A 20,023-nucleotide genomic window follows, 5' to 3' on the forward strand; every position below is an offset into this window, starting at 1 on the left:
TGTATGTTTTTGTGTAGAGCACGAAGGTCAAATTCGCCGCATCATGTTGCCGTCGTTTTGCGATGTTTTTCTCCTTTGCGGAGCTGGGGTGGGCGTGGCCTGCGCATGACGTATCCGGCCCACGGGCCACCAGTTTGACATCCCTGTATAGAGTGATTGGTACAGGGAGTCCTCAACTTATGGCCACAATTGAGCCCAAAATTTCTGTTGTTAAATGAGGACATGAGTTTTGCCTCATTTTACCAGTTTTCTTGCCACAGCTGTTAAGTGAATCACTGCAGTTGTTAAGTTAGAAATATGGTTGTTAAGTGAATCTGACTTCCCCATTGACTTGTCAGAAGGTCACAGAAGGTGATTAGAGGACCCCGGGACACCACAACTGTCATAAATATGAGTCAATTGCCAAACATCTGAATATTGAGCTATAATTGCACTCAACAATGAACTCAAGGGCCACCATCAGTGAGCTGTTGGACAGCATTACTTGGTCTGTTGTGTGAATGTTTGGGTGGTTTAAGGGTGGGGAATTTGTAGTGGGTGGGTGGGGGTTTGGGGATTGTTATGTGTTGGACCTGGTCTTTGAGTGTTAAGTGAATTTTGTTGTAATTACTGTGTATACACGTACAATGATAAAGTTATTATTATTTACTTTATTCATCAAACATGAAACTCAGTCAACTGAACATTCAAAAATGCATCACAAGTACCATTGACCGGTGCTAATGGTTGATACGGGTTGCCAGCGTCCTAGTATCAACCAAGTACCTTCTTAAAATGTACGATGTTCCAAGTAGCGCAATTTTTTTGCAGTTCTGCTGGTGTTATTGCAGGAAGCTGCAATTTGCTGATGTATGTTATAAAATTCTTGGACATGGTACCAAGTGCCCCGATGATAATGGGTATCACGGTTACATGTTTCATCCATAGCCATGTAGTTTTGATGGCCAGGTCGCAATATTTCATGATTTTTTCCAGTTCTTTTTCTTCGACTCTGGCATCTCCTGGTACTGCGATGTCAATCAATTGTACGTTTCAGTTTTCAACAACTGTGATATCTGGCGTGTTGTGTTCCAAGTAACGATCAGTCTGTATTCGAAAGTCCCACAAGATCTTCACCTTCTCATTTTCTATAACTTTTTCCACTTTATGGTCCCATGACTTTTTGGATACAGGAAAGTTGTATTTTTTACGTAATGACCAGTGGACTAATTTAGCAACTCAGTCGTGTCTTTGTAATCAGTTTGTGGGATTTTGCTGCATTCACATATTAAATGTGAAACAGTTTCAACTTTGTTGTTGCAAAGTCAGCAGTTTGGATTGTCGCTGGATTTTTGTATCTTTGCTTTCATGGCATTAGTTTGAAGTGCTTGTTCTTGAGCAGCGAGTATTAAACCTTCCGTTTCTTTCTTGATGGTTCCCATTTTAAGCCATGCCCATGTAAAGTTGTCATCACATTTTCCTTCAATGTTTTTCAAGTGCTGTCCATGCAAAGCTTTGGTTTTCCATCTATTTAATCTGTCATCCAGCTGTTTTTCCTTATATTCTGCCTTTGTTTCAGTGGTGAAATGTAAAATTTGTTACTACCGGTTCTGTGAGCGTGGCTTGGTGGTGGTGGTGGTGGGAGGGTGTAATGTGACTGAGTGGGCATGGCCAACTTTTTTAATTTTTTAACTTTTAAAAACATTTTTTCTACAACCTTAAGAGATTGCAGAAAAAAATGCTTTTAGACGCCTCTGACGATCCCAGCTGAGCCGCATGATCATCAGAGGCTTTTTTTTTTAACTATCAAAAGCATTTTTTCGGCCGAAGAGGTTGTAGAAAAAATGCTTTTAAAAGTAAAAAAAAAAAAAAAAGCCTCTGATGATTGTGCGGCTCAGCTGGGAATGGGGGGGGGCAGGGATGTTTGCTACCGGTTCTCCGAACCCCCTGCCGCCATCGCTACCGGATCGGGCGATCCGGTCCGAACCGGGAGCATTTCACCCCTGCTTTGTTTCTATTGTTTTTATAATGTTCTCCGTTTTCACAGCATTATTTTTATTACTATTATTATTATTATTATTATTATTATTATTATTATTATTAATCATGTGATCATGGGGATGTTGCAATAAGGCGTAAGTGAAAAATACAGTCAGAAATCACCTTTTTCAGTGCCGTGGTAATTTTGCATGGCCACTAAACAAACTGTTGTAAGTTGAGAACTATCTGTATTGTCTTGTACGGTTGATTATACTGTGAACCCCCCAGTTTGGAGGTGGATGATACCAAAACTGAATGAAATATTTCCTCCTTCCATTTTTTTTTCAATTGCCTAAGAGATCCTAGTATTATTCTGAAAATTAAGCCGAAGCAACCTTGAGCCAGAAAAGCTGAATATTTAAAACTCCCTCAAACGTGGGTGTTAGTTACAAAACCTCAATGTCTCAACTAGTCAGACTGGTTAAACAAGGACTGGTGAAACCGAGATTCATAGAGATTTGGGAGGGATCTTATTTCGAAGCACCAAAAGCCATTGTTTTTATTGGATGATTTGAATGAGAAATGACTTCTAGTCTAGGAGATTTTCAGGACAAACGTACCCTAAAAGCCCTATATTGTACAGGTAGTCCTTGACTTACAACAGTTCAGAGTGATCGTTCACTCTGAACAATCTAGTGATCGTTCAGAGTTACAAATAGCACTATTTGTAGGGCCTTCTCTGTGGGAGCCCCAGCCCTGTGGAATGAACTGCCCCCGGAAATACGTAAGATCTCCGACCTCCGGGTGTTTCATTGCGCATTGAAGACCCTGCTGTTCCGCCAGGCCGGGCTATCAACATAATAATTTTAATTGGGGTATTTTAAATTTTTGGGGTTTTAATCCGGCCAAATTTATTTAATTATTTTAATTTTTAATCATTGTTGTGTCTTGTGTTTTTAAATTGGCTGTACACCTCCCTGAGTCCTTCGGGAGAAGGGCGGTATAGAAATAAAATTATTTATTTATTTATTTATTTAAATATAGTGACTTAGGACCATTTTTCACACTTACGACCGTTGTAGTATCCCCATGGTCATGAGATCAAAATTCAAACACTTGGGAACTGATTCACATTTATAAGTGTCCCAGGGTCATGCAATCTCCTTTTGCAACCTTCTGACAAACAAAGTCAATAGGGAAGCCAGATTCACTTAAACCGTGTTACTAATTTAACAACCTCAGTGATTCGGTTAAGAACTGTGGCAAGAAAGGTTGTAGAATTTCTGTTGCTCACTTAGCAACAGAAATTTTGGATTCAATTGTGGTCATACGTCGAGGACTACCAGTAGTATAACAAGCCAAAAGTCTTCCTTTGAGGTAAATTGGACTACCGAAGATGGGTTATATTTTCTTAGAAAAGTCCAATTCTGGCAATTAACAAAGCTGGAATGAATATTGTTTCATACCAGATACAGACAGCAACCTTAATTTGATGTAATGTTTGCTATTCTTGACCAAATCACTGATAGTTATTAAAACTGCAGATAATGGTAATGATTTGCAGGAAATCAGCAAATATTTTTGACTTCAAGTTATCTGTTATGAGAGTGGCATCAGAGTTATTCTCCACTCCTCAGTTATATTTCTGAAATGAAGAAAATTTAGGTTCCTCAGAATGCATTTTTGGGGGGAAGAACAGAGAGGTGGTATTTAGCCGGTTCAAACTGGTTCACCCGAACCGGTAGCGGAAATTGCTCTATGCCATCCTATTTAGGGACGTTTTTGAGGCCGGGCACATGCACGGAAGGCGTGTGTGAGAGCAAAGCGCATGCTCAGAAGGCTGGTTGCATGTGTGGAGGGCAGGCGCATGCGCGAACCGGGCATGTGTGAGCATGAAGTGAGCGTGCGCGCATGGGGCGAACCGGTAGCAACATAATGTGCAACCCACCTTTGGAAGAACTCCATCCAGTTTCTAAGTTGAGTATGTATAATACAGTGATGGCTAACCTTTTTGCCGTCGCGTGCCAAAAGCGGGGGGAGCGCAGGGGGGTCATACATGCATGTGTCCACACCCATAATTCAATGTCCCCCCCTCGCGCTCCTCCTGTTTTTGGCATGCGATGGCATGATGGGCCTGGTAGGCCTGTTTTTTGCCCTCTCCAGGCTCCAGAGGCTTTCTTAGAGCCTGGGGAGGGCAAAAATGCCCCCCCCGCCGGAGGCCCTCTGGAGGCTGGAAATGGCTCATTTCCTGACTTCCAATGGGACTGGAAGGCTCATTTTTTGCCCTCTCCAGGCTCCAAGAGGCTTGGAGCCTGGGGAGGGCAAAAATGGCCTTCCCCACCCTCCTGGAGGCCCCTCCGGATGCTGGAAACAGCCTGTTTCCTGACTTCCGTTGGGCCCAGAAGGCCCGAAAATCAGCTGGCTGGCACGCACATGCGTGCTGGAGCTGACCTCAGGCGTTCCCACAGATATGGCTCCGTGTGCCACCCGTGGCACGTGTGCCATAGGTTCGCCATCACGGGTATAATACAACGATAAAAATGACCTTGAAAAAGAGTTAACGTAATGTCAAAAAGGATTTGCATCTGTGGTTGTGTTGTCTGCTAGGAAAAAGGTCTTTGACACCATCCTTGTAGTCAATATATAGGGGGAAATCCTAGAAAATACTTCCTTGCAATTCCATTTAGTCTTTAAAAATATATCAGCATAGATTAAAAACAGTTGGAAGCAGCAGTTAATTTAACTCCAAAGGCACTTGTTTTTTAGGAAACACCTTGAGCATTCCCTGCCCCCCCCCTCCCAAGGTTGAGCAAGGGATAGAAATGCCACAGCTGGTAACGCAAGTAATTTCTGCAACATGCTACTGGTTGCATCTCCTGTTTTGCATTGCCCTCATGCTCACAGTTGCAGGCATGGTTGACTAGGTTGCAGCTGAAGACTGCAGGTGAAAACTATGATCAGCTTCTTGCACTACCGGATTAAAAGTAAAGCTCTATCCTTATTGTAGCTTTTTATATTTAAATTGTTTTTATTATATATATATATATATATAGCTTTTATGTTTTATGTCTATTTGTACAGCATCCAGACTCACTGTGTGCGGGAGATGGACAGTTTTTAAATATGATCTATAATATTAAATATTAAAAATTATTAAAAAAAGGTCAGCCACAAATTGATCATCCGGAAAGGAATTAAGATTCTTACTCTCTTCTAAAGAATATAGTTTCTGAAAGCAACACCTTTAATTAGCAAGCAGGATGGATGTGTTTCTTGTTTACAATAATGAGACAGCATCTTCTTGCCTCTTTGATGATGCTGAAGTGATAGAATAGGCTGAGTCACCACAGTTTGCAAATCGTGGGTTGCCCCTCAAATCTTAGACTTTTAGACTTAGAATAACTTTATTGTCACTTTGAATGTACACTAATCGGCATACATTAAAATGAAATTTCATTGCATACAGCTGTCAAAAGGTCCCCACTTCCAATATACACTAAATAAATAAATACAAAATTATGCATACACCCACATCAGTGGTGAAATTCAAATTTTTTTACTACCAGTTCTGTGGGCGTGGCTTGGTGGGTGTGGCAGGCCTGGAGGAAGGATACTGCAAAATCCCTATTCCCACTCCACTTGGGGGTCAGCCAGAGGTGGCATTTGCCGGTTCTCCGAACTACTCAAAATTTCCGCTACCGGTTCTCCAGAACCTGTCAGTACCTACTGGATTTCACCCCTGACCCACATATATTATATGACATAGAGAAACAACACAGTCTAGTTTGGATGCGTAGATGTACGTGGTGAGAAATCTAATCTTGTGAGTTTACCAGATGGATGGCATAGTGAACAAAGCAGTTACAGAATCCAGTAGTCCTGCTAGAAATACTTCAAAACCTCCTCCTAGAGGGGAACAACAGAAAAAGACTGTAAAGTGGGTTTGTGGGGTCTCTAACAATGCTTTGAGCACTAAGCACATAGCGCTTCTTATAAGCAGTATCCTGAATAACGGGAAGCGATTTTCCTATAATCTTCTCGGCTGTCCTCACTACTCTCTGTATGGACTTTCTGTTGCAATATTTTCAGGATCAGACTCAATAAAGATAATAGAAGTTATAGGTTTAAATATAATTCTCTTTAATCATAATAGGCATTCTATATTCGCTGAATATTCAAGATAGAAGCAAGGAAAATGGGGAGGATGGCTCCTTTTATATACAAGGGGCGGAGCCAGGAATGGGAGTGGTAAAATATGAATACATTAAAGCTCAAGTAATAAGTTAACCCCTGATGTTCCATATATACATTATTTACACATTAGAGAATAAGGCATTTACATCTGACAAATCCCCCTCTAAATGCCGGTTCGTTATACAACACCAGTTACATTCAGATTCAGGACAATATAATACATATAATTTAGAAGTTAAATATTTGTGTTGTTTAGAAGGTAAAGGTTTTGTTAATATGTCAGCTAATTGTTCAGAAGTATCACAATGTATTGCTTTGATGAATCCGTCTTGAGATAGTTGTCTCACATGCTTAAATTTTATATCAATATGCCTGGATCTTTGTCCAATTGCATCGGATCTAGAAATTTCAATGGCCGCTTTATTATCTTCATGCATAATAAATGGTAAAGTAGGTTTCTTCCAAACATCTGTGATCAAATCATTGAACCATACAAGGTTATTTGCAGCTTTAGACAAGCAAACATATTCTGCTTCTGTGGTAGAGGTGGCTACCAGTTCTTGTTTACCAGTATACCAGTAAACTGGACAATCGTTCAATAGAAAAACATAACCAGAGGTACTCTTTCTGCATGATGTATCACCAGCCCAATCTGCATCAGCATAACAAGTAATTTTTGGTTCTTTGTCATTATTGGGTTCCAATATTAAACAAAAATCTAATGTACTTTTCAGGTATCTTAAAATTCTTTTGACAGCTTCCCAATGATACAAGGTTGGTTTGCTAACATATCTTGACAATAAATTGAGGGGTAATGCAATATCTGGCCTAGTCCAATTAGATATATAAAGGAGTGAACCTATAACTGATCTGTAAAATGTGTTGTCTTTAAACTCAGGGGAAGATTCATCATCGTTTCTGAGAAAATCAGTTTGCATAGGTGTGTCACATGTTTTGGCATTATTTAAGTTACATTTGTTTAGGAGTTCAATGATTTTATCTTTTTGAGTAAGTTTGAATCCCCTTTTTGTTTTGTTAATTTGTACACCAAGGTATTTATTCACTCTACCTAGTGATTTCAATGAGAAGTGTTCGTTTAACTTATTTACAAAGATTTCCCTGCTCTCTTTATGCTTTCCAATATATAAAATATCATCCACATAAATTAATACAAATTCAATATGATCATTACTCTTTTTTACAAAGAAACAGTTATCAGCAGTGGTGGCGTTGAAATCCATGGTCTTTAGTACTTTTACCAAACAATCGTACCATCTTTTGCCAGATTGCTTCAATCCGTACAGACTCTTATTTAGTAACCAAATTTCGTTCTTATTAGTGTATTGACTGTGTGGTGCTCTTACATATATTTCCTTATCTAATTTTGCATGTAAGTATGCAGTCTGTATGTCATATTGAAACACGTCTAGATTGAGTGCAGATGCTACTACAAGAGCTGTTTTGACACTCTCTGTTCTCACTGTGGGTGAATATGTGTCAGTATAGTCTTCTGGATATTTTTGTGCATAACCTTGTGCAACTAGTCTGGCCTTGTATAAGGTATTACCTCCTTCTAAATTCTTAATTTTATAAATCCACCTGGTACCTATAATTGTTTTATCTTTAGGTGCGATCGCAGGTGTGAACACATTTAATCCTTGTAAACTTTTCATTTCTTTTTCCATAGCTAGTTCCCATTTTTCTCTTTCTTCACGGGGAAGTTTCAATACTTCCTCATATGTATTAGGTGTTATTTGTTCTCTATCCATATGCATAATATAATCTTTGTATTTATTTGGTATTTGGTTTCTATTATTTCTAATATTTCTTTCAGGTTTGCTATGGTTGTCATGCAAATATCTGGCTTCCTTTTTTGTTAATGTGTCTGTCTTTATTTTATGCTGACTATTTGTCCAAGTTTTGGTTTTGTTATTACTTTTGTTAATATTTTGATTTTCTGTTGTTCCTTCCTCGCAAGATATATTATCTTTGCTTTTATTAGGAAAAATTTCATTAAGGTGCAACTTAGACCAATTGGCCTGCTCATGAAACACAGCTGTTCTGGATACTATAAATTTGTTATTATTATCGATGAATCTGTACCCTTTGGTTCCAGTTTCGTATCCCATGAATCTTAATCTCCTGGATACGTTTTCTCCCTTTCTCCTCAATTGTTTAGGTATGTGCACGTCTGCAGTAACTCCAAATATGTGCATGTGTGCTAACTTAGGTTTTCTATTGTACATCACCTCATATGGTGTCTTATTCACAATACTGGACCATGTTCTATTTTGAGTGTAATTTGAATAATGTAAGGCTTCTGACCAAAATTGTTTGCCTAAACCAGCATCCTCTAATGTGCATCTAATCATGGTTTGTAGTGTGGAGTTCTTTCTCTCTGCAATCCCATTTTGAAAGGCAGAAAATGGATTGGACGTGAAATGTAGCATCCCTCTATCCTTTAACCATTGGGAGAATTCTTTAGACATGAATTCACATCCCCTATCTGTCATAATTTGTTTTATTCTGATATTATGTTGTGTTTCTATGCGTTTGTAGAATTCCTTAAATTTCTGAAAGGTTTCATCCTTGTGCTTTAATGTGTAAACAAAACCATAGCGACTGTAATCATCCACTATTGTTAGGAAGTAACGTTTTCTATAGGTAATTGATGGAGTTAATGGACCAACTAAGTCCATATGTACCAAATCAAAAATATTGTTAGTTGATCTGTTAGATTTTTTTGGTCTAGGACTGGTTTTTAGTTTGGTGGATTTACATACTGAGCATTCTAAATAATTTTCACAATTTTTTATTTTTACACCTTCTGCGTGTTCAGTCATTTTTTGTACTACAGGAAAGCTTGCATGTCCTAACTTCCTATGTAAGATATGAGCACACTCATCATGAATTGGTTTACCTATTTTTGGTTTCTTCTCATTGTGTGTATTTTTGTTATCATGAGTTATTTTACATTCATCATTGTCACTGTTACTGACATTTTCATCATCTGCTTCAATACAATCTTCCATATTTGAATCAATGTTATGTAACCATCTTTCTTTGGTTATCAGATAGGGTAGACCCCCTTTTATCATCACAGTGCCTACATTTGTTTTGTTCTTTTCTATAGTTGCTTTCCCCTTTGAGAAAACTATATTGATGTCAGATTCTCTGCTTAGTTTTATAGCACTTAGTATGTTGTGAGGTATTTCTGGGATTAATAATACCCCCTCTATTTTCCCTAAACCAGGCAAGGTCACATTTCCTCTGCCTAATACTTGAACCTTTTCTTGATTAGCTACCTTTATCACAAACTTATCTTCTGTAAATGAAGATAATATACTTTTGTTATTAGTGGTGTGATTTGTTGCACCAGAATCAATAAGCCAATTATTGTTCTCATCTTGTTGTGTTTTGGTGCTGTCTTGTTTATTTAGCCCATTTAGTGACCCAGATTTTCTCTCTTTTGAATTTTCTCTACCCCCTCTACTTTCTCTGTAGTTTGTTGGACTTCTATATTTGTGTCTATCTGTGGAAGAATGTCTGTAATTGTATTTGCTCCTATATTCTGGCCTATGTCTCTCCCTTGGGACTTTGGGACAGTCTCTTCTACTGTGTTCCCTGGATCCACAATTGTGGCATCTAAAGGCCTCATTATATTTATCTTGAAAGACTACTTTCCTAAAAGATTTGTGTTCTGTTTGGTTACTGGAACGATTTTTTCTTGAATTGTCTTCTGCTATCAATTTGTTAGATAGACTTTCTATTGATAAATATCCCAAATTAATGGTATCTAAGTGTGACATAAAGCTATCCCATGATGGATCAAGTGAATTGATAATAACACTTTTCATAGTTTGATCTGAAATCACTTCCCCCCTCAATTGCAGCTCAGCTCTTATTTTGTTTAGATTTATCAAATGTTCACTTATAGAAACCCCTGGTTTCACTCTAGAAGAAAAGAAATCCTTAGACATTCTTGTGGTTGTGGCTACGCTATCGCTGTGAAATAGATTAAACATGCATTGAATTATTTCTGATACAGTTAGGTTTGGTTTGATGCTATGATACATTGCAGGAGACACGCTAGAAATTATTATGAAAAATGCTCTATGATGTAAACAGTCTATTTTTAAAGTCCAAGGTCTTCTTGGAGGACTAGTTATAAAGAATAGTAAATTTTCTTTCATAAAAATAACCTGAAGCTGTTGGTACCACTCTTGTAAATTAATGCCATCAACTCTAAGTTTTGGGAAGTCACTGGGTAAGTTCCCCACATTATTTTGTCCATTACTTACAACCTGAGGCAGTCCGTGGTCTCTCAAGTGCAGGAAATTACAGAACGGCATTGGGATGCTTGTAACGAGTCTGCGCGGTTCTCTGGCTAGTTCAAGTCTTTCGGGGCCGTCTACGTAGTTTTGCACATGCGCGTTGCTCATTTCTTCTTTGGCGCCGTTGTGGAAGGTTCTCTCCATTTCAGCTCTCTCGATCCGCTCCTCTTCAGATGAGTCGGTCTCTGGCTCGGTTTTTGGGGCTTTGGTGATGGTGGCGGTTCTTCTCTTTCTCTTGTGTGTGCTGGCACTCGATTCTGTCTGCGGTGTAGGACGGAATCGGCATGGCTCTCTGGGCTCGGGTGTCGTCGTTTTCGAAGTCAGGATGGGAGCGTGCAGGTCTTGAGTTGTCGGTTTGATTGCTTGCTTCTTCGTTGATGTCTTAGAAATTTTCAATCTTGGCCCAAAAGCAGCAAAAAGTGTTTTCATTGCTGACTCTACTTGAGACTTTGTTAAATCGTCTTCACTTTCTGATTTTGATTCATCTGAAGAGTTTGAGACTTCTTTTTCACTTTCTTCGTCTGATAGCGTTTTTCGCGCCAGAAATTTTGAACTGAGCGTTTTGATTGGCTCTGCTTCACTCTCTTTTGAAGTTCGTTGAAACCAAGATGGCTGCCGTTCAAAATTTCGCGCGGGGTCACATCTTTTCTTTTTTACAACTATTTTCTCAGTAGTCATTTCACTCACAGTTTTTTGATCTTTGGGTTTTTCTTTAATGATGTTTTTCTCTCTCGCTGCTCCGCTGTTCCTCAGCATCTCCTGGAGGTCCGCGATGAGGCTTTCATCATTCTTTTGGCTTTTTAGTATTTTTAATATTTCTGACCTGAGTTCGTTATTTTCTATCTCGATTTCTTCCTGGTCGTTATTTTCACTCATCAGTTCTTCTTCTTCAGTGGTGTATTCTTCGGATTCTCTCGAAATCGCATTAGTGGATTCGTTGATCATCTCTTGATCAGTTTCTATTTCTTTGCTGTAGGCCCTGGTGTTGGGCCTATCTTTCTTGAACATTTTTAATTACTTATTGAGTCAATTAACCATCCTCTGCTACCAGCTTGTTGCAATATTTTCAGGATCAGACTCAATAAAGATAATAGAAGTTATAGGTTTAAATATAATTCTCTTTAATCATAATAGGCATTCTATATTCGCTGAATATTCAAGATAGAAGCAAGGAAAATGGGGAGGATGGCTCCTTTTATATACAAGGGGCGGAGCCAGGAATGGGAGTGGTAAAATATGAATACATTAAAGCTCAAGTAATAAGTTAACCCCTGATGTTCCATATATACATTATTTACACATTAGAGAATAAGGCATTTACATCTGACACTTTCTATCTGAGGGAGTGCAGTGTTTAAGATCTTCTTCATATCTAGAACGTATTTGCAAATATGAAAACCAATCCATTTTACAGCCCTGTTCTTCTAATTCTTGCTTTAATTTGAGTTCACCCTTTTCATCCATTAATTCGCTATATCTAACAATTTGCTCCCTTTTGAATACTACAGAATATGAACATGCTTCAATTGTAGATACCCAGACTGGAATCTTCAAATAATGTTGTTTTTTAATCTTCTCCCACCTTTTGTGACCATCTGACCAGCAAAAAGTCAATGGGCAAGCCAGATTCACTTAAGAACCGTGTTACTAATTTAACAACTGCAGTGATTCACTTAACAACTGTGGCACGTAAAGTCGTAAAATGGGGCAAAATTCAGCTTGAGCTACAGTAGTGGCCAAAATTGTGGAAACCTTTTGGGAAAAGTGTATTTTTGAGGTTTGATGGCTAATAACATCACTTTTTTGGGGAGTTTCAAGATAATCCTATTCCACTGCTGGAATGGCCTGGGAATAGCCCAGACCTTTAACCCCATTGAAAATCTATGGAGCCGACTAAAGAAACTTGTTAGTCAGAAGCGACCTAGCAATAAAACCCAGTTAATAGAAACAATCCTTCAATCTTGGTTTCACATTATAACAGCTGCAGAACTAAAAGACTTGGTTCACTCCATGGGAAGACGTTGTAAGGCCGTCATTCATGCTAAAGGTTACCCAACTAAGTATTAACTGAGATGGTGATCATTTTTGTATATCTCGTTTTTTCTACGTGTTTCACTTTTCTTCTTTATACTGTAACTGCTATTCTAATAGCAAATCCTTCATTAAAGTTATTGCATTACATTCTTGATTAAATGATCTTTCCATTGATATATAATTTTATGGTACTACTCAAAAAAAAAAAAAAGTGGTGTTATTAGCTAGTTTTAGAAAATACACTTTTCCCAAAAGGTTTCCACAATTTTGGCCACTACTGTAGGTAAAATTTGTGTTAGTGAGTTTGCCATACAATGCCTTGGTTATTATAAAGGTAGTCCTCGACGTACAACAGTTCCTTTAGTGACCATTGAAAGTTACAACGGCACTGAAAGAAGTGGATTATGACCGTTTTTCACCCTTACGACCATTGTAGTATCCCCATGGTCAAAATTCAGATGCTTGGCAACTGACTCATAGTTATGACGGTTGCAGTCCCAGGGTCATGTGATCCCCTCAATGCAGTGATTCACTTAACAATAGTGGCAAGAAAAGTCATAAAATGAGGCAAACCCGTGTGACCGCTGTCTCGCTTAGCAACATAAATTTTGGGCTCAACTGTCGTCGTAACTCGAGGACTACCTGTACTACATTATGTTTAACTTTAATGATGTTTTCTGTTTGGCTGATAGAGATTTTATTGTACGGTGTTGCTTTTGATGATTGTTGTTTTGTCATTCGGATTTCATATGTTAGGTGAGTGGCCATATCAACTTTAAAAATAAATAGACCTCTGTTCTACATTGCCTAATATGAATTTCATATTCGAGTGTAAACTATATGAAAATTGTTGTGTGTCATGCCAGCTGAGTACTGATCTCCAATTAGATATGTAAAGTTATTGCAGTCCTCGGTGAAGCAAAATTTGAACCTTTCTGTCTAATATTTAACTTCTGTAGATTTCTGCCTTCCACCCAGAGCAATGAAAGTTCCCTGATCAGTTTGTTTTCTGTTTCTCACTGTGCGTTTTGAGTTGCTGGGGGAAAAAAAAAATAGGATCTTAAGGATTGCTGCTGCTGTTTCTTTTACAGAGTTGGCTCTTCAATGGCCGGAGAAAGAACGAGGAAGGGGTTGAAATGAATATGAATGCTATCCTGGAAGAGATTCTGATTAAAAGGTCTCAACAAAAGAAAAGGACATCGCCTTTAAATTACAAAGAAAGGCTTTTTGTGCTCACAAAATCCATGCTAGCCTATTACGAAGGTCGTCCAGAGGTAGGAAACTGAATTTCAATTTTATATTTTTGCTATTGCCTTTAGTTATTTGTTCGTATGGTGTTTTATAAATCTTTGAGTCACTTTGTATTTAAAAGAGACTAAGAGCTGTGGCTGACATTTCATACAGTTCCACTTATAATATAATATACATTATTGACTGCTTCAGTAGTGAAATCTGAACCGGTTTACTACCAGTTCACTGGCTGTGCATGCGCAGTGCGCACTATGCACCGAATGCGAGGTGCGTGCGCGCAGTGCATGCCAAAAGGAGGCATGCGGTAAGTAGAACAGCGCACGAGTGGTGGTGATCAGCTGTGGCACGCAATCTTTTTTTTTATTATTTTTAAAAGCATTGCTTTTAAAAGTAAAAAAAAAAAAGCCTCTGACAATCGCGCGGCTCTGCTGGGATCGTCAGAGCCTTTTAAAAGCATTTTTTTATAACCTCTGTAGGAAAAAAAAAATGCTTTTAAAAGTAAAAAAAAAAGCCTCTGATGATCGCGCGGCTCAGCTAGGCATGGGGGGGGGGAGGGATTTTTGCAACCGGTTCTCCGAACCACCCACCGCGATTGCTACCGGATCAGATGATCCGGTCCGAACCGGGAGCTTGTATGTAGGAGAGTTGTTCAAAACCCTGACTTGATGGAAACATCAGAATATGTAGACTCAAAAGTAGTGTCATTCTTGTTTCTGAGAAAGGCCATATCACCAGAGGGCCACCATAACTAGATCAGCGGTCACCAACTGGTGGTCCATGGATCACCAGTGGTCCGCAAAAATTTTTGGGTGGTCCACAGAAAAATTATTTGCATTTTTTATATTGTGCTAAATCAGGGATCCTCAAACTACGGCCCCTGGGACGGATACGTGCAATGAACGTTTGTGTTGCTGCAGAGAGTCTCCCCCTTTGGGGTCCTTTTGTGTGGTTCGGAGGGGGGCAGAAATTCCAACTTGGGGTCTGCTTCGGCCTCCTGGTACGGGGCTTTGGACGAAGGCTGGAGGGAAGCACCGCTGGTGGCAAAGAGCCAGAGGGTCTTGTTCCAGGGGGATTGCATCATGGCCTGGAACTGGCTGACCATCTCAGTCCGCTGAGCCTCCAGGCGCTGGTACCTGGCCTTGCACTCCCGCAGGTCTTCCCTCTGCTTGGAAAGCCTATGCTCATAGTCCTCAGTGAGGTGCTTCTGCTGAGCCTCCTTCTCGGTCAGATCCAATTTGAACTGAGCCAGCTTTTTTGCCAACTCTTTCTCGTGGTGGCTGTTTAGCTCCAACAACTGCTTCCTATTGGGTCCCTAAGGAGCCCAGGTAGGCAGGCGAGGAGTGGCTGGGAGAGGAGGAGTGACTAGAGGCCGGCGAGACGCCCCTTGATGTGAGTGACATCCATTTAGTCACACCCACCCAGTCACATGGCCACCTAGCCATGCCCACCCAGCTGGTCGTTAGGCAGATCATATTAGTGGCCTGCGGGATTTAAAATTATGAAGTTAGTGGTCCCTGAGGTCCGAAAGGTTGGTGACTCCTGCGTTAGATGGCAGTAAGGAGTTTTTATTGCCTTCCAATGCACATCCAGATTTTTGTAAGTCGGGTATGGTAGTCCCACACAAGCACAGGATAAAAACACACCAAAATTGGATCTAAATTCAATCCAAGAACGGGAGAGTTGGAAACCCCTCCCAAATGCCTGCTCCAAAATCCCAAATACAGCCTGCCTGAACAGTGCTTTTGGTTGGTTGCTGAAGTATCCATCTACTCCTTTGTGTTTTAATATGTATTTGAAAATGATAGTTTCAGTTTCAGTTTATTTAGATTTATATACCGCCCTACTCCCGAAGGACTCAGGGTGGTGAACAGCCAAGATCAAACACGTACAATATAAAATTTAAAAAACAATTTAAAACGTATTAAATAAATTTGGCCCAAATTAAAATACCCCAGTTTTTAAAAACAAATTAAAATTAAACAATTAAAAAGAGCTAAGCCAGCCCAGCTTGTTGAAATAAAAAAGTCTTGAGGGCGCAGCGGAAAGTGCGTAAATCCGGGATCCTCCGTATCTCCGGGTGGAATTCGTTCCAAAGGACAGGTGCTCCCACAGAGAAGGCTCTCCCCCTGGGGACCGCCAATCGACATTGTTTGGCTGACGGCACCCTGAAGAGCCCCTCTCTGTGGGAGCGTACTGCCCGGTGAGAGGCTACGGGTGGCAGGAGGTGGTCTCATAGGTATCCAGATCCTGAGCCATGGAGCTCTCTAAAGGTGGTAACCAATACCTTGAAGCGTACCCGGAAGACCACCGGGAGCCAATGCAGCTCGCGCAGGAGAGGTGTTACATGGGAACGCCATGGCGCTCCCATAACCACCCGTGCGGCCGCATTCTGGACCAGACCTATGTAAGTACAATGCCTCTTTTCAGTTCATTAAAGGAAACCTGAAAACTAAAGAAAAAGATTTTAGTTTAGACAGTTTGTTTTGTGGGCCACTGAACTCTCTCTCTTTGTTTATAGAAGAATTTTTTTTTTTTCATTCGGTTGGATCTATTTATCATTTTGGAAGATAGGTTGATGGGCAGGCAATTGTTAATTTGCCTCGTTGTGTTTTTTTCTTCCTTCCTCCTTATACACAAAACCTTTTTAATTAAAAACAACACTCTGGGTATTTGGGTGGAAGTGTTGGAGGATAAGAAAATAAGGCACTGAACCAGTTGGTTCAGTGCCTTATTATTAGAACTTAGAAATGAGGACTCGGAGGAAAAACTCATTTGGTTAAATGTTAGGGAGAAGCTTGTAATATGTACGCACTGAGAAACTGCTGGAATTCACCTTGCATCATTGCATTCCAGGATTGTGCTGAAGTGAAATTGGTGACAAATTAAATGGGTGACTAATTAAAATCTTGTCAGGATGCCCTGGCAGTTAGCATCCCAAGAAGTAACATGACTGGAATCTGGAGATCAGCCGGCCATCTGTTTTGAACCAGGCCAATAATCAAATTCAAAAGATAAAACAGTGGGTAGTTATTGAACATAAATTTAACCTGACAGCATTTTCTAACTTACACAAACATGTTGCCCAAGTATATTCTAGGCCAGGAGTCTGCAACCTTAAATACTCAAAGAGCCATTTGGAACCGTTTCCCACAGAAAAGAAAACACCGGGAGCCACAAAACCTGGGTGGGCATGGCCAACTCGACGTCACTCACTTCCACCAGTCACATGACCCCCCCCGCCACGCCTACCCAGCTGGTCATTAGGGCAGAGAACCGGTTGTTAAAAAACATTAGGAACCACAAAACCCTTTTAACATCTCTCTCTCTCTCTCTCTCTCTCTCTCTCTCTCTCTCCCTCCCCTCTCCCCCTCCCTCCCCCCGCTCTCTCTCTCTGTATCTCTCTATGTCTCTCTCTCTCCCCCCCTCTCTCTGTATCTCTCTGTCTCTGCCCCAGCCACTTCTCCATCCCCTGCCGTCGCCCTTACCTTCTCAGGTGAGGAGTGACTGGGAGGGGAGGGCAAGGGGCAGGGCCAGCCAATGTTGGGATCACCTGACAGGGAGCCAGAGCAGAGGGCCCAAAGAGCTGCATGTGGCTCTGGAGCCGCAGGTTGCTGACACCTGTTCTAGGCACATAACGCTATTAAAGTTTTAAAATATCAGAAGAAGCAAATCAGCATATAAGAAAAATATAGAACAATCAAAATCTCTCTGAATCATTGATACTGATGTGTTCAGGTATTGATGATATCAACTCACCAGCCTTGGCATATCAACCTCTGCTTTTTCCCCCCTCCAAAGAGCTGAGACTGTGAAAAAAAACATCAGACATAGACAACATGACCCATTGTACTTTTGGGCCCACAGGTATAAATACCTATACACCTGACATCAGCTTGACTACTGCTGTAAAAGAGATTCCAGTGCCAGTTATTTTTATTTCCAAGAACACCTGTAGGGTCCTATGCTTGGTTTTGAAGTATGTCCTCTGGCTAGGAAAATAATACACTTTAGTATATATTTATATGATATACTCCATGGCTTAGGACCTGGGTACCTACGAGACCATCTTCTGCCACTGGTAGCCTCTCACCGGCCAGTACACTCCCACAGAGAGGGGCTCCTCAGGGTGCCAACAGTGTTGACCGGTGGCCCCCAGGGGGAGACCCTTCTCTGTGGGGGCACCTGCCCTTTGGAACGAGCTCCCTCCGGAGGTACAGAGGATCCCGGATTTACGCACTTTCCGCTGTGCCCTCAAAACTTTTTTATTCCAACAAGCTGGGCTGGCCTAACTCTTTTTAATTGTTCAATTGTAATTTGCTTTTTAAAAAGGGGTGTTTTAATTAGTATGGGCCAAATTTGTTTAATTTGTTTTTAATTGGTTTTTAAATTTTATATTGTATGTGTTTTATCTTTGGCTGTTCACCGCCCTGAGTCCTTTGGGAGAATGGCGGTATATAAATCCAAAATAAACTTAACCAGAAAACTAAACTTAGATCTTAGTAAGGCATTTGATAAAGTAGACCACTCTCTTGGGAAGACAGAACAATATGAAATAGACTGGACCACCACCGGATGGATTTGCAGTTGGCTGATCAACCACCCTCTGTGTGGTCCTCAATGGAACTACATCTACGTGGAGGGAAGCATCCAGTGGGGTTCACCAAGGTTCTGTCTTGGGCCCAGTGCTCTTCAACACCTTCATAAGTAACCTAGATAAAGGAATAGAAAGGGAACCTATCAAATTTGCAGTTGACACTAAGATGGGGGGGGAATTGCTAACATGTTAAACGATGGATTCAAGATTCTGTTCTGCCCCAGCAACGGACCCCAAAGAATGCAGCACACACAAAGTCCGTTCAAACCTTAATTTACGGAATAAACCAGTCTTTTACAACAACGGCTGTTAATTAATTGCATTAACAGCCACCAATAATTCAAAGAATAATAACTGAAAACTTACTATGGTTGGCAGAATGCCCAGAAGCAATTTGCAGGAAGCTGATAAGATAAGCAAGACAAGACACGAAAGAGAGTGAACTAAGTTGTTCCCTGCAAATTGCTTCAGTCGGCGTTCCTCCTTAAATAGGCTAAGGGAGTGGCCAATTAGCCCCAAGCCTTACTCTCGAGGAGACCTCCTCCTGAGGAGATACTCCTGCCTTTTGGCAGCTCTGCACACTCGTGCATCGAGAAGAGGGTCCTCCTCTTCGTCCTCTTCACCCATGGAAGCTTCTGGAGGTTCTGAAGGCCCTGGCTGAATCCCCACCTCTGGCACCACATCTTCTCCAGCCTCCTCATTGTTTGACTCGAGTGCCAGCTGCACAGGCTGCTGGCGCAGCACCACACCAGCCTCCTCGCTGTCTGAATCAGCTACTAGCTGCACAGGCCTCGTACGGGCCACAACAGATTCAGAAGGATCTTGACAGACTTGAACGCAATCCAACAACATGCAGTTTAGTGGTGAGAAAAGTAAACTCCTGCACTTAGCCAGGAAAAACCAAATGTACCGGTACAGAATAGGCAGTACATGACTCAACAGTAATGCCTGTGAAAGGGATCTAAATGTCCTGATGCATCACTCCTTAAATATGAGCCGGTTGCCAAAAAAGCCAAGGCTGCATCAAGATAACATCAAGGGATAGCATCAAGATTACGAGTAGAGTATTGCTCTATATACTGTGTTAGGGCCGCCATATTTGGAATCCTGATACCTGAATCCTCTCACCATGATGTGAAAAAGATACTGAGACCCTAGAACAGTGATGGCTAACCTTTTCCGGACCGAGTGCCCAAAGTGCACACGCGTGTATGTGTGTGCGTGAATGCGCGCGTGTGGGCCCGGACCCCCAAAATGCAACGTGCACATGAGCCCTCCCCCTGCACATGCACGTGTGACCCACACACACACCCTCCACCCCCCACTCATGCGCAGCAGAGGCCCAAAGACCAGCTGGGCACCGGGAGGCACATGCGCAGCAAAGCTGAACTGGGGCGACAGCTCGCATGCCCACACAGAGAGGGCGCTGCCATAGGTTTGCCATCACGGCTCTAGAAAGTGCAGAGAAGAGCCACAAAGATGATAAAGGGTCTGGGGACCAAATAGTATGATGAACAGCTACAGAAACTAGGCAAGAGAAGAGAAGGTCAATTCATTTTCTATAGCACCTCAAGGCAGGACAAGAAGCAATGAGCAGAAGCTTGTCACAGGGAGATCCTGCTTAGATCTCAAGGAGAAATGTCCTGAAACTGAAAAC

At 41.0% G+C, this 20,023-nt stretch overlaps 1 protein-coding gene across 1 annotated transcript in view; it reads left to right on the forward strand.

Annotated features, from left to right (window-relative positions):
• The window catches only part of TEC (tec protein tyrosine kinase), a 79,345-nt gene that overhangs the window by 19,038 nt on the left and 40,284 nt on the right, over positions 1 to 20,023 (forward strand). Inside the window, exon 2 of the mRNA XM_070949198.1 lies at positions 13,613 to 13,795. Coding sequence (XP_070805299.1) covers positions 13,613 to 13,795 — 183 coding nt within the window. The remainder of the gene's footprint in view (positions 1 to 13,612; positions 13,796 to 20,023) is intronic.

Source organism: Pituophis catenifer, unplaced genomic scaffold (assembly GCF_029215685.1).
Source record: "Pituophis catenifer annectens isolate HBS135680 unplaced genomic scaffold, rPitCat1.0.hap2 SCAF_8, whole genome shotgun sequence".
Lineage (NCBI taxonomy): Eukaryota > Metazoa > Chordata > Lepidosauria > Squamata > Colubridae > Pituophis > Pituophis catenifer.